The sequence below is a fragment of the Acomys russatus genome, chromosome 15 (assembly GCF_903995435.1).
Source record: "Acomys russatus chromosome 15, mAcoRus1.1, whole genome shotgun sequence".
Lineage (NCBI taxonomy): Eukaryota > Metazoa > Chordata > Mammalia > Rodentia > Muridae > Acomys > Acomys russatus.
Window position 1 is genome coordinate 32,472,754 of NC_067151.1, and position 15,259 is coordinate 32,488,012.

Below are 15,259 nucleotides of genomic sequence, written 5' to 3' on the forward strand. Positions count from 1 at the left end.
AATATACTGGGAAATACACCATTCGAGGCAATCTGCGGAAATGTGTAAAGATAAGAACTAATGAAATGTTTTATTGAACCACCCAGTTTGGAAAGTGTTCATGCCTTTGTGCTGCCATTTCCTTGTAAAATGCTGTACCTTGGGTCTCACATGCAACCATGTTACTCTTCCCTGAACTTAACTTTGTGACATTTAGCAGCTTAGCCAAACCATGTAATAAACAGGAAAAACTGCCTACGTTGTTCGGTGAGTTTCTTTGGTTAGATGCTGGAATGGAAATATTCATGGGACAAGGTTTGCCTTCATCGCCTCGGACACAGCCTTCTTGCACTGAGTACACCAGCAGGTACTAGGCAGGCTACAGAATAGCACACACAAAGTACGAAATACTGACCAAAAAAACAAAGTCAGATGCTCTCATGGGAAATGCTATTTCAGATGGCTTCATTGCACTGGCAATGTGCCTTCCTCTCAGGGTTCCCTTAAGGATGAATTTGTTAGACAAATTGGCAACTTGCTGGAAAAAATTTTTTTTAGTTCATACTAGTTGTCTCCTGGGAATAATGGCTTTTTCCTACAGTCATAGAATTTTCAGTGGGAAGATGTATATAGGTATCTGTGGGTATGTATACAGGCTACTTGTTTTTTAAAATACTGGATAAACATATTCAATTAAAACAATTAAATCCTGATAATACCTTTTGGTACCTCAACTTTATCTTGGGAAAAATGATCTTTTTCATTCATAGTACAGTATAGAAAATTCTGCTGGTCAAGTTACAAGAAATAGTTTACATTAAATGTATAAAAGATCGTTGTTACAGTTTCAAATCTAATGTTTCTACTAGATTTCTGTTGACCTTAGTATTAAATTGGCTGTAATTTTCTCTCCTTCTTATTTTTCTTTTCTTTTCTTTTTTTTTTTTAAACCATTATTAGCCTTGCTAAGATAAGACCTCAAAAAATTGGATTAAAACTCGGAATTGTTCCTCTCCACGGAAATCTTTAGTAAAAGGCGAAAGATTTATACTATCTGAAGAGAAACCAGAGTATCTCTCCTTCTTATTTCAATCATATTCATAGCTCTAATGGTACAACTAGACAGAATTTTTCAAATGTATGTAATTCCAAAGCGCATTCATACCTCCTTCATGTAACAGATATTAAACTCAAATGAACGAGGTGCCTGGGAAAGTAGCAAGCTCTCCTCATTAAAGACCAGTAACTCTACTTATGGCGTGACTTTCTATGAGAATGGCTCTAATCCGTAGGGCACAAAAGATGACTTCCTTGACCCCTTCCTAGCTATGAGTTTGTGAGGAGTAGCTTGTGGGCAGAGGCATTTAGCTAGTCAGTGTAGTGGGCTCTGGGCAAGTGGCTCCCATTGCAGGTGGGGAGATCTTTCCCTGGGCATTCTGGTTCCAAAGCAGAGGCAAAGGAGACCACCTGGAGCATCAGAGGCCGAACTGTAAACAAACGCTTTCACTTTTGAAACCTTAGCTTCTTTTTTTTTCCCCTCTTTTTTTTTCCTTTTCTTATTATTAATTTATTCAAATTACATCTCAGTTGTTAGCCCATCCCTTGTATTCTCCCATTCCTCCCTCCCTCCCGCTTCCCCCCCCCATTCTCCTCCCCTATGTCTGTGACTGAGGGAGACCTCCTCCCCCTGTATATGCTCATAGGGTATTGAGTCTCTTCTTGATGACCTATTATCCTTCCTCTGAGTGCCACCAGGTGTCTCCATCCAAGGGACATGGTCAAATATGGGGCACCAGAGTTTGTGTGAAAGTCAGATCTCCTTCTCCACTTATCGGTGGAGAATGTCCTGTCCATCGGCTAGTCTGGGTAGGGGTTCGAAGTTTACTGCCTATATTTTCCTTGACTGGTGCCATAGTTTGAGGAGGACCCCAGGGCCCAGACCCACCTATAGTTTTCCTGGACCCTCTGGATCCTTCTATTTCCTCATTCTCCCAGGCTTCTCACACCTAAAGTCTCAATAGGATGTCCTCCCCTCTGACCCACTTTCCTGGTAGGTAAAGTTTTCCATGGGGACGTACCCCTTGGACTAGTGTCTCGATATAAGTGAGTATATACCATTTAACTCTTTTTGCTTCTGGGTGAACTCACTCATTATGATAATTTCTAGTTCAATCCATTTGTCCACAAATTTCGGGAATTCCTTGTTTTTAATAGCTGAGTAGTATTCCATAGTGTAAATGTACCACAGTTTCTTTATCCATTCTTCTACTGAGGGACACTTAGGTTGTTTCCATGTTCTGGCTATTATGAATAAGGCAGCTATGAACATGGTTGAACATATGTCCCTGTTGTGTGGTAGTGCATCTTCTCGGTATATTCCAAGGAGTGGAATAGCTGGGTCTTGAGGAAGCCCTATTCCCATTTTTCTGAGAAAGTGCCAGATAGATTTCCAAAGTGGCTGTACTAGTTTGCATTCCCACCAGCAATGAAGGAGTGTTCCTCTTTCTCCACATCCTCGCCAGCATGTAGTGTCAGTTGAGTTATTGATCTTAGCCATTCTGATGGGTGTAAGATGGAATCTCAGTGTCATTTTGATTTGCATTTCTCTGATGACTAATGAGGAAACCTTAGCTTCTATGGCCTCTCTAGCAAATATATAATCTAAGGTTTCCATTTCATGTGTTCCTCCTATCAAAAACCAGTTTCCTGGGTAATAGTTTTTCCAGCCTTTTAAACAACTTGACTAAATCTTCATGAACATTTAAAGACTCAAATACTTATCCTTGGTTATTGATTTGATTGTGTATTTCACAGAGTTTATTTAGGCTGACCCCACCCATCCATTCCCACTATCAAGAATGTAGGCATTGTCTTATTTCAAAGAGTGGACTTTCGTTAGTCATTGCAGATTGGTGCCATCGGCCTTCTGTTCTTTAATATCTTGGGGAGTAAATAAAGGTATGACTTTTTTATATCACATGAACTCTTATTAGTGTCCAATGCCCCCACGCAAACATTATTATTTTTTAAATGTTGTTATATTGGGTTGTCTTCAAATTCTCTGTAAACCTAACATCAAGATTACTCAGATAGTAGTTATTTTTATTTAGTTCTTATTTTTTCCTTTATAAAGTAAATTCAGAGCTCAAACAAGCGTGAACAAATTTGGTTTCTTTGTTCTATGTAACCCTGTTCACATTGACAAATCTTAAGTATATTTCAAGGAAGAGTGTGGAGATAGTACCACTAGCCAGCCAAAGCTTGGTTGTGTGATAGATTTGTCTACACTGCTTGAGTCTGTATTGATCGGATATTTTCCAAATCTTGATTCATTGTGGACCCCGGCTGAGTGACAACATTCATACAAATGGCATGAGTAACTCATAACATTTAAAAATGAACTGTTTCTTTGACTGCATAGTCATCAGATACATCTTGGTAAAATGTGGTTAGAGCTGTTAGCTCAGCTTTCTCACTTACTTCAAAAAGTATGCAACGTCTGTCCCCATCTGTTATGTGATCCCAGGTTAAATCGCCGTGCTTGGGGTGTGTTCTTACTTTTCTGGGCAGCGCTTTTATGAAGGTGTTCTGTAAAAGCCTCCAGGTGTCAGCAACCTGTCCAAATGGTTCCCATTAAATCTGCTGGGAGGTGATGACATCTCAAATGTCATGGCACCTCTCGGAGAAGCTAATTGCGTTAAATTCTAAAACAACCACATGTTTGGTTCTGTAGGCCCAGATGCCTCCAAATTAGCAAGCTAACTGAAATCAACATGAAATTTCACCAGTGTGGACCTTCTACAGTGATTTGTGTGCTTGCAATAAAAGTAGGCAGGACAACTTCATTTAGAAGCAGTCCATCTCGTTGGTGTCTGCCAGTCAATATGAAGGACTGGTTGATCTCATTAGGTCAGTTCTAAAGAGCTCGTTATATGTGCTCGTTACTGGTTTCAAATCAGACATGCAAATAAGAATCAAAATGTTCCAGGAGAGACGAAGTGTCTAAGTATATCTTGGCCGGTTAGTAACAGGTACCACAGAGAACCATGCTGATTACTGGAATGGGAGAGAGGGAGGGAAAAGGAGAGTGTAGGAGTCGCTATGACAAAACCAGACTCCAAAAATTAACAGTCTAGGACAAAAAAATGAATATAAAATAAGCAGATGCCACTAAGGATGGCATTTAACAAAAAGAAAGTCTCAATGCAAAACCAACCTCTCAAATAGGGAACTGGGCTAACCTGTAAAGCTGGTGAAATGTTAAAACTGGGCCCCACAGAGAAACCAGCATGATCTTGAAGTGAATTCATTCTCTGTTCAGGAGAAAGAAGATCCGTGCCAATCAGAACATACGTAGACAGTTGCTTTTAGTTTTAAGTACTGGGTTTAAAGAGAAGGATTGATGGTTCTGTCCAATGTCCAAAAGTGGGGAGAATCATGGACCTTTGTCACCTGATGAACAAGAAAACACAGAGATATACAAATTGAGAAAGTAGACCCAAAAGGAGTCCTGTTTGTTTCCAAAAAGCTGAAGTCATGTCTTGTGGAAATGGATTCCACTTGTACTGGCTGACTCTAGAGATGGGCAATAAGTGTGATGACTAGGAAATGCCCAGAGACTTGATTTCAACACAAGGAAAGCGCTTAGCTAACTTACCTTATTAACCATTGAGCCACTGCCCAAGAAGGCAATGTGCTCAGTCCTGGCTGCCGTTGGACATAGGTCATTTGAGCACCTTTCTGTAGTGCAGAGCTTGATCTTCCAGTGGAAATGGGGTGGAAGAGGTAGCTTTTAAGATCCAGTTCAGCCCCTGAAGTTCTTGGAGTCCATGAGTGGCCATCGCCTTTGAAAAGTGTGTAGTGTTCAGTATCTTACTTCTTTGGGAATGGAAAAGATAATGCCCTTAGAAGGTCAATAGATATATTTTCCTGTTCTTGAGCATAACAAAGAAAACTAGAATTTTCCATTTTCAGGGAACCCTATTTATATGTAAGTAAGCTTTTCTCTTAAATCCATCAATCATCTGCTAGTCTCAACCAAAAGAGAATTTGAAATGGCATTGGTTACATTTTCAAAAACACAAACCTAAGAGTTGAAAAAAAGCCAAAGCAATTGTAGATGTCAGCTTACTTGCATTGAGCCTATTCTTAAAAGAGGAAAAATAAAAGGAGCTTAGAATCCCCTCCCCCCGGGGGGGCTTTTATTTATGTGGTAAAACAAAAGCGGCAGGTGTTCTTGGCCGTAGACACTTGCTGCTCCATAGAAAAGGCAGTTCATTAGTCTATAGGATAGTTTACTGGATAATACACAGCAAGCTTATAGAATGTTACATTTCAAGAGATGTCACCACGTACTCAGGGTCAAAGTTCTGGTGTTCTTATTAACAGAAGCAGCTTTTTAAACTAAGTATATAAACAGCGGGCATCTTTGCAAACACACTACTGTCTGTTGACTTGGGTGCTTGATGAAAGAATGTCTCTGGATTGTAATGTGGAATATAACATGTCAAGCACCTGCCACCTCCAAATCATGCCATATCTACATCATGAAACACCACGTGCGATGCTAAGAAAAAAAAACCCCAAGGGCCAGAAAGCCCAGAAGAGAAGTTCTTCCACTAACCCACTTTATTTAGTGCTTTTCTGCCTGGGTCACCACTGCTATTTGAATGATGCAAGAGATCAAGAATCTTGCTGCTCTGGAAAGCACACACCTTCCCCTCCAATGTGCACACACCTTCCCCTCTAGTGTGCACACACCTTCCCCTCCAATGTGCACACACCTTCCCCTCCAGTGTAAACACACCTTCCCCTCCAGTGTGCACACACCTTCCCCTCCAGTGTGAACACACCTTCCCCTCCAGTGTGTACACACCTTCCCCTCCAGTGTGCACATACCTTCCCCTCCAGTGCGGTCAAGCTTATGTTGATTTTCTACACTCAGCAATATAATAAGCCTGTCTTGTCTCAGTCTTCTGTGCAAACATTATACGCATAATATTTTCGTGAACAGGAACTCTTGAGTTAGTAGAACATGACTTTGAAGCTGATATGTTTACAGAGCCTTCAACATGGTGGCTTATGATTCTGCACTCTCATACTTTTTTTTAAAGGGAAAAAAAAAAGCTCTGTTTGGAAATTAGGATCTTTGAATCTGTGATGTGACAAATATATGTTGGTAGTTAAAGGAGGCTAGTAGAGAGATGACGGGAAAAGTGCAAATCTCCAAGGTTATTGGCGGAAGATTTTGTGACCCAGGGAAGTACAGCACACAATTGTACAAACTGTATGACATTTAGGGTATGCAACAGTAATACCAAAACTTCTAGAATGTCTGCTCAGTAAGCAGAGGTATTGTCATAGTTTAATTTTATTCTAATCTTGTCAACTGTCAGCATTAATAGACTCATCAATGGGATATGCCCATCGTTGTCCCTTTGTCACTCAGGAACTGTTCTGTGGTGCTTGCCTCAGAAGGCCCTGGAGTATTACACGCTATATCCCCAACCACATAACTCTGTTTTATGAAGATGAAGGTATTTGGGTTTCCCGTGCAGGAGGCTGTTGGGTATGAGGCACATACAACTTCTCTGCCCTCCATGTGATCAGTTATAGCTGGAGGGAACGGGGTGGAGGTTGAATGGGAGATGGGTAAGCAGGACAAATGTAGGTCGAGTTTGCGTCTCATCACCACTTCATGATCAATGCAACTACAGCCGCTCTCCCTTCTCTCTGCTCCACAGACAGCCAGCACCATGAGCCAATGCCGCCCCCTCACCGCCTCCTGCTCCTATCAGGCCAACCAAGTGGATAAGCCCAGGGGAACAGAAGGAAGATCTTTTAGGAGGAGCTGTGTTCATTATTTAGATATAGCAAAACTGGGTGCAAATTGTTTTCCCAAGAAGTAGGGGCAGAGACAGAAGCATTAAATACTGTTCCCAGACAGTTTTAATATTGAGTATTTTCCATCTAATGTCGTCAGTACTTGGTTTGTTCTCATGGGTCTTTAGTCAAGATCCATCTGGACTATAGGAGACTTTCCTGACCAAGGCTTTAATTCTTGCCTTTCTCTCAGACTTATTATGTTACATGCCAAGTCAGCCTCATGTTTACTGTGTGTCTGTTTCTCACAGTGAGAGTAGCAAGACCACGCTTCTACTTTTCTTTTCAAGTTTCACTAGAGCTGAGTTGTTTGCTTTTTTATAGAATATTCATAACTAACTTAAGAGACATTTTTGTCTCTTTGAAAAATAGAAAAAAAATACTAGATAAAGCCAGGATGGCTTCACATTTGAGACATTTTAGACTAGATGATGGAAGTCAGATGCCTAAAATCTGGCAAACTGGAGCTCAAGGATGCTAGTTTTGAGTAAAGGAGACATGGGTGTAGATGTCGAGGTTTCCAATGATTAGCATCTCCTAGTCAGCACATCCTCTTATTGGCTAATAGGGAGGGCGGGATTTATGGTCCTCATTGGATATTCTTAGGATCTCCTTTTCCATGTTTGAAGACCAATTCCTCCCTGGGAGGGGGCAACACTAGCTCCTGAGATTCTGGGCTGGGTGTGGCATGCGAAGGCTCCATCATTCTGATCCATGTCTTTTATTCTGTTTCTGTCCCCTTACAGATCTCTCAGCATGGCGGCTCCTCTACTTCACTTTCCTCCACAAAAGTCTGCAGCTCAATGGATGAGAATGATGGCCCTGGGGAAGGTGATGAGCTTGGGAGAAGGCACAGCTTGCAGATGGGATGGAGGAGGGGTTAGCTAAATTTACTTTGACAATTATAACATCTGAAACAGAACGAGTAGACAAACTCCAGCAGCTTGTGTGGGGCGCTATCACTGGGCACAGGAGTGAGTGCCGCCTACAGGCATTAGCACCCACCATCTGAGATTGGGAAGGAAGAGTTGGCCTCATTGAGTCCTTTCCCAGCCCTGTGGGGGTGTGCGGTGCCTAAGGAGACAAGCAATTGTCTGCCTTTCTGCTCCCCTGTCCTACTCCCTTTCCTTAAGAGAAAAGACGGTGTCTTGTATGTGAGCACCTGTCAGTGGGCTCCAACTTAAGGGGAGTTCAGTCCATCAAACTCTAAGTTTACAGAAAGAAGCCCTTGCTAGCAAGGGCAAAGAAATACTGCCTGCCCCTTAAACTAATTCGCATAAGAATTTCTTCGAGGATGTAAGGAAATGGCCCGGCTTGCAGGGTTGACTGTTTACTAACTTGCTGCAGGGATTGGGATAGGATGAGCATCTTCACTTCTCCATATCTCAGTTCCTTTTTTTGTTTTATAGAAATGCAGATTATTAAATGTCACCACTTCCACCCCCTGGGGGTGTAATCAGGGCAAATCAACTAGGGGAAACCATTTGGAAGAGGAAGAGTGTATGGGGATTAAGCCACTGTTAGAATAATCTCCTCTTGCTTCAGATTATATGACTTGATATGCTCCCAAAGCTATACCCTCTGAGGGACTGTCTTACATTAAGCAAGACACTTGGTGCATATGTGAATTGCTTGCTTCCTACCACAGTAATGCCAGGCATTTTTGCATTTGCCCAAGTTTGTAGTTCAGCCACCCAGTGTGTGGCACTCACCCAGTGCAATGAAATGCTCCTTGACTAAACCCAGGCTGAGTCTAGAGGAACCAAATCCTTTACCAATAGTTAGTAGACAAATCCCTGATGCTGTGCCTTGGATAAGTGTCCCAGTGAATGTTTGCACTGGAGGAGAAGGCCAATGACCTCTCTTTATTCCCCATCTGTAAGATCCCAAATATCCCAAAGGCCGCTTTATTTAAGTCTTTTACACACAGGCAAAATTGTGACTCTTTCCTGGGTGGGCTAAGGGAGTAGGGCATTGACTGCCGCCCTCACTTTATTCTGGGCACTGCCAAGGTAGTTTCCCGTGATCCAGGAGGGAAATGCTGTTCACTGTGTGGAGGCTGGGAAGATGCATGTGGACATAGCGGTGACAAGTGTCCTGCATTTTGACTATACTTTCTAGAAAAGCCATCCCAGTAGCGCACACGGTCTGAGCACTATGAAGCCAGCCTCAAAGGAACTCAGATGAATTTCCATTCCAATACCGCACATGATACATGAACTACGTAACTTCCCAGAAACCCCCTTCACACCCAAATTTATTTTGTGGGGGGAAAACTCAGTTTACAAGGACATGCTAGGAAAAGAGCACAGTTAGGAAGCTCAGTAGGCTCTGATCCCATTTTGCAGCTTGCCGGAGGAGAGCTGGAATTTATCACTTTAAAGCATGTACGTTTTATAGCCCCGCTTTAAAAGGTTTTTTTTTTTTTTTATACCCTTGACATGTTAAAGGTGATGCATCATATTTATATGATCCAAGTATGGCTTATTTAATTTTATAGCCTTGGATATTTAAGGCATGATTAGGCATTTGTAAAATATTTCAAAATACATTTTCAGAGGAATAACATGTTATTACAAAAACTGTTCTGCCCACAGACATAACAGAAATCTAGGTTTAAACTCGACATCTGTCGTGCAGGTTGCTTGGTGAGAACATTTGTCTAAAATCTGCTCACGGATACCAGGGAGGGGTAGCCAGAAACACTTGATGCGTAAGGAATGTTGCAGGGATTTCCAATGTCTAAACAGCAGGAACTTTTCACACTTTTCCAATGTCAAACTGGCCAGAGTTCCTCCAGGAATGCCTTTCCCTCTGCCCTGTACACAAGAATGTCTTTTCTCTGAGCACAGTGGGTATTCAGTGAGAGCTATTGATCCAACTAGCATGACATTCAAACACAGTATCTCCTCCTCTGGGAAGGAGTGATATGGGTCCAGGTGGACCTACTAGGTTTTCTTTTAATTTATCGTTTGCCTTGGTGAAAAACGGTCAAGTCTCTAGCAGCCTGCCTGGGAGGGGGCGGGGGACTGCCGAACTTCTGAATCCAGTCTGTGAGATGATGTAAGAAATGTATCTTAAATACAACATCTGTGGCTCCTTCTCCATCAATAAAAACGCACTAATAATTCTTTCAGAAGAGTCTGATGAAGGCTTCCAGATTCCGGCCACAATAACAGAGAGATACAAAGTTGGGAGAACAATAGGAGATGGAAACTTTGCTGTTGTCAAGGAATGTATCGAAAGGTGAGCCGGGGACTGTTGGTGTGGGAAGTTAAAGGAAACAGTTGTCCTTCGTGGCTTCCGTGGTCCAGTCACTATTTTCAGACAGAGGCACATATGGATTAGGTTAATGCCTCAACCCCGGAGACAAAGGAGTAAAATATAACAAAGAAAAGCCACCTAAAAACAGACTTTAAAAATGTAACAGTTCCCAGGATGAATTCTAAAATACAAAAACTTTGATTTTTACTTAGCATGCTTCGAAAAGCTTCCCAGTTATGTGAGGGAAGATTTTTATATTGCTTTCTTGAGAAGTCATTTTGAAGACCTCCGCCTACACGTCTCTTCAAGAATGTTCCTTTATGGAGTTTGATCTCTACTATGTAGCATTATAAAATGTGTATCATAATAACCTGGAAAGGTTTTTAAAGGTACATGTGCTGAGTCTACAATAATGGTATTTGATCTGTGAAAATGTCTTCAGATGGATAAACTACAGACCCTGTGGGTTTAGAGCCAAGGTTATTGCAAGCTGTCCTCAAACTCGCCATCTTCCTACCTCTGTCTCCTGAGTGTCAGGATTACAGGCATGATTCCACGCCTGCTTATCAGCAGGTTCTTCATGACTGCTCCAGGACAGTAGCTGGTGGCTACAGAGTAGAGAAATGACAACAAATACCATGTCAGCCTGTATGGAAGTAGCTTTACACCTGACTCAAGAGTGTCAGACTCACGAGTTCTTTTCTGGGCAGTTGCTTTTCTGAGCAGGATCTGAACAGCTGGCATCTTCTCCGAGCTGTGCTGGAGGCATTTAGCTCATCCTTTGAGGGGACCCCTCTGGTCCTCACATGGCTAGCCTGAAAGAAGTACCTATGTTTCCTTGCTCCCCATCTTCACTCCCAGTGAGCTGGACATACCTCAACTTTCCAGAGCCTGTATAAGCATCTCCGTCCTATGTCCTACCACTACTTAGAGAGGACACCTCAGGCCAGGCGACAAACAAGGAAGCCAGACAGAAGAGCCAGGCCAGGGTCTTCAATGGATCTGAGCCAGTTAGAACTGGAAGCCTGCCTAGGGTATCAAACAAACATCACCTGGATTCTTAGTTGAACCAGCATCTACAAAATGCTCCCTGCATCCCAGCTCACCTTCTCATTCAAGGCAGTAATCCCCACCTCATCCCTCCACCCCACCCCTACCCACTCCTCTAAATAAGCCTTATACAGTAGCTCTCAGATTCCATTCCTCTCATTAGTCCTGTTGGGCGAGGATGTTTACAACAGCATAGCAGCCTCTACCATGATTAATGGGGGGGGGGGCATGAAAATCTTCTTTGCTGAAGCTGTCAGTTTACCTGTCTCCTCTCCATTACTCTGCAGCCCCTACCCATGGACCATGGCCTGTCAACTGCCTGACTGCCAGAGACAGAAAGCATTACATTATCACCTTGAGCTCCACCCCTGCTGAAATAGGACTAACACTATTTACAAATTATAGTATCCTATTGAATTAATATGGTCTAATTGGCTCAGTATTGCTGTCTTCATTTTATAAAAAGATAGACTGAAGAAATTAAACGTCCAAGTTACTCCTCTACTAAATACTTAAATCAGGAAAGGCATTCCTAAGGTGATATGTGTGTGTGCATATATATGTATATATGGATGTAATTACATATATGTAGATTTGTAGATGTGATGGTAATTTTATACACCACCACCACCATCATCATCATCATTTTCCTCTGAGCAGAAAATCTCTTTATTTTGGCAGACTAGTATGGCCTTTCTTTGTGAGCTTTCTAATCATTTGCCAGCACCCATCATCTGTTAAGTTGACCTCATGATCAGTCACTGTTTACTCTAGCTGGTCCTGGACCAGGGTGCTAGCTCATTCCTAGGGTCCTAGCCTTTTCACACTACACAGTTTCTACTTTTTCATTCAGATTTTTTCCTTTTCTTCCTTTTATTTTCCTTCCTTCCTTCCTTCCTTCCTTCCTTCCTTCCTTTTCTCTTGTCTGTCTGTCTGTCTGACTGTCTGTCTTACTTGGCTTGTGTTCATTTTGCATGAGTCCACATCTTGGTCTCACTGCGTGAAACTTCAGAGTCTGAATACCAGATTGCTCTCAAAGTGTCAGCATCCAGCTCCTGCTGAGCAAGGACATATGGCTGGTGCCCTCTCTCCCCAGAGATATTATGAAACATTCTTTTAATATTTTACAGAGATCCATGAAAATAAACACAAGCTAAGAATGTTTGTGCGTGGCACATGCTGCTTGTGGGTGCACTCTGCCATGTTCTGGGGATAAATGTGCATCAACAAGGGTAAAGATGTTTCTCCTCTGTAATCACATGCTATCACAGGCAGTTGTTCTACAGTGGGCACAGTGGCAGGGTCACATGGGTCTTTTCTGTAGGCCTTCTAGCATATTCTTTGCCAGCACTCCTCTGTTTGAGCCATTGAAATTAAAAATATAAATATTTTTATAGATTCTTTGGAATTTTCATACATTGTTTTCGACCATATTCATTCTTCTCCCCTATGTTCATCCCCCATCCCACACCTGTTCAATGTGTTGTCTTCATTTTGTTTTCAAATCCGTTGAGTACCATTAATGTCATCTACTAACTCTTAGGTGTGTGGCTATTCCCTGGACCACATTACAGACATCAGGAGCCACACACTTAAAGAAAACTAACTGTCCCTCTCCTGGATGCTATCGATTACCAATAGCTCCTCAGCCAGGGGTAGGACTTCCTGTATTCCCGCCCCAGCCCCCACCCCTGTGCTGAGACTTTTGTCTGGCTTGCACTGATGCAGTTCTGGCGAGCACTGTCTCAGTTACTGTAAATTTATGTTGCCTTGTAATCATTCGCCACCTCTGGCTCTTAGCAGTCTTTCCACCACTTCTTACGCAATGATCCCTGACCCTTGTGAGGAGGGTGTGATATGGTATCCCATTAAGGCTGAGCATCCAAAGTCACTCTTGACATCTTGACCAGTTGTGGGTCTTGGTGTCAGTGGCCTACAATAGAAAGAAGATTCTCAGATGCAGGTTCAGATATGCACTAATCCACAAGCATGATGAGAGCCCATTAGGAGTCAACTTACTTCTGTGCCTCCTTGGCAGAGTTACAGTGGCAGATTCTTCCCTAACTACTGTCTAGTCACATGTTCTTGGCCCTGATAGCTGTCAGGTATGGGCTCCAACATGTGGAGCAGCCTTAAATCCAATCAGAAAACTTGTACTTGGACTCCAACCTTAGGGCATATTTAATGGGAAGCAAACCTTACTAATAATTTGTTCTAGACAAGAAAAAAGGCAGAATTCTCTGGTACTGCTGCCCTTACTCTGGCCTAGAGAGTTCCTATGAAAGAATGCAATGCCAGGCAAGAGAAGGGTCCATGTTGTTATTAGCAAGATAGACATCCAGAATTATTTTCCCTGCCTTAAATCAAGTTTGTTATTTTGGTTAAAGTGTGCCTTGGTACTGTTACCATTATGGTTTATATTTGGCACTAATGCATGCTTTGGAGATCATTTTTTTTTAAGACCAGCTACTCTTTTAAACATACACTTGTAGCAATTAAGGGTTATTATTGTCTATAGTTCTGTCTCTAAGAATTCAAGAAAGAATTATTATGATATTAAACTTAGTGGCCCTCTGGGGTTTGCTGTAACATATGAGTAAATCTGGTAAAATATTTGATTGTGCTATAAAATGTTTTAGCTAAAGAGATGACATATACTTCTTAATAAGCCCCAAGGCCACCCAACATACACTTGCTTTCATCTTCCCCTCAGTGGTAGGCTTCCGTAGGCTCTCGGAGCCAACCCTGTCACCCACTCAAGGATGTCTTCTTGCCTGCAGAGATAAACCCCACCTTCTCAGATTCCACATCAGCCACAGGTATAGAAGACATTAGCATTGCTCTTTCAAGAGAATACTGAGTAACTCATTCTTCTCACCAACATGACTGTCTTTCCATTGTTTTATGAAAAGTGAGATGCATTGGGATGGGGGTAAAGTGGAGACAGCTTTGGTCTTTGAGCCTTGTTTAGCTCTATCCTTGGTATCAAGTCCTGAGTGAGGTTGCTGTAAGTAAGGAATCCATAGGTCCAAGACTAGATCCCCTTCCATCAAAAGATACATTCAAATCCAGAAAGGAAATTGCTCGGGGATTCTGGTTCAAAAGCTGCTTTATCTAGAAGCCCTCCAGCTTTTAGTATTCCTCTTGATGAACTACTTTCAAACTTACAAAGTCTTCAGAAGTCTCTTGAAGTATCTTTTGAAAATATTTATTTATTTATTTACTTGCTTACTTTTATTTATTTATTTATTATGTATACAATGGTCTGCCTGCATGTACACCTGCAGGCTAGAAATGGGCATCAGATCACATTATAGATGCTTGTGAGCCACCATGTGGTTGCTGGGAATTGAACTCAGGACCTCTGGAAGAGCAGTCAATGCTCTTAACCATTAAGCCATCTCTCCAGCCCTTGAAGTGTCTTGGAAAGGCCTTGGGATCTTACTCAACCAAAGTGCCTCAGGAACTGTTTATGTTGGTGACAACGACACCTTCACACTCATGTTTGGTAGCGTCTAAGGCCAAGTAGACTGCCTTACCTCTGTCTCAGCTGTGTCCTCTCTATCTCAAGCCTTGCTGATAGTCTATGGTTTCTGTGGGGGATGTCTCGCATCCAAATCTTACACTTCACTGAGGCCTGGCTCTCTCCTTTCCCTATCCTGTTAGATTCTAAGAACCAGTAAGGCAATGTGATAAGGCAGGTACTTTTAGGCTTCTGTATCCTTGTTCTTATGGAGTTAGGGCAGTGTAGAGTCCCCTGAGCACCCACATTTCAACAGGACAAGCACCCTGAAGCAAAGAGGCTCACCTCACCCCATCCAAAAACCAAAGTTCTAGTAGAGAAAGGGGACTTCCTTTTCTCTACTAGTAAAACCAGAAGGTAATGGCTTATTTAACCATAACAATGGAAGGTTTATTGAGTGTTTCCAGTGCTGGGTCCTGAAAGTACATTAACAAGCATATTTTAAAAATAACATATGTCACTAATTTCTAAAATATCTATAAGACAGATTTTTTAATACTTGGCCTCTTAATTTGTCTATAAAAAATCATCTCTTTGCTCTCGCCATATATGTGGCGATCC

The 15,259-nt window shown here is 42.1% G+C and overlaps 1 protein-coding gene and 1 non-coding gene across 9 annotated transcripts in view; one reads left to right on the top strand and one right to left on the bottom strand.

The window, feature by feature from the left end:
- Positions 1-15,259, top strand: part of Dclk1 (doublecortin like kinase 1) — a 274,218-nt gene that overhangs the window by 211,799 nt on the left and 47,160 nt on the right. For 4 of the 8 annotated variants that reach the window (XM_051157153.1, XM_051157154.1, XM_051157152.1 and 1 more), the window contains 2 exons: positions 7,608-7,740; positions 9,999-10,107. In XM_051157153.1, the coding sequence (XP_051013110.1) occupies positions 7,608-7,740; positions 9,999-10,107 (242 nt within the window). The remainder of the gene's footprint in view (positions 1-7,607; positions 7,741-9,998; positions 10,108-15,259) is intronic. The other 4 variants (XM_051157156.1, XM_051157155.1, XM_051157159.1 and 1 more) reach the window with 1 other exon arrangement.
- On the bottom strand, positions 938-1,053 carry LOC127199714 (U5 spliceosomal RNA). Its single transcript, XR_007831979.1, has one exon. It is a non-coding gene; the product is annotated as a U5 spliceosomal RNA (small nuclear RNA).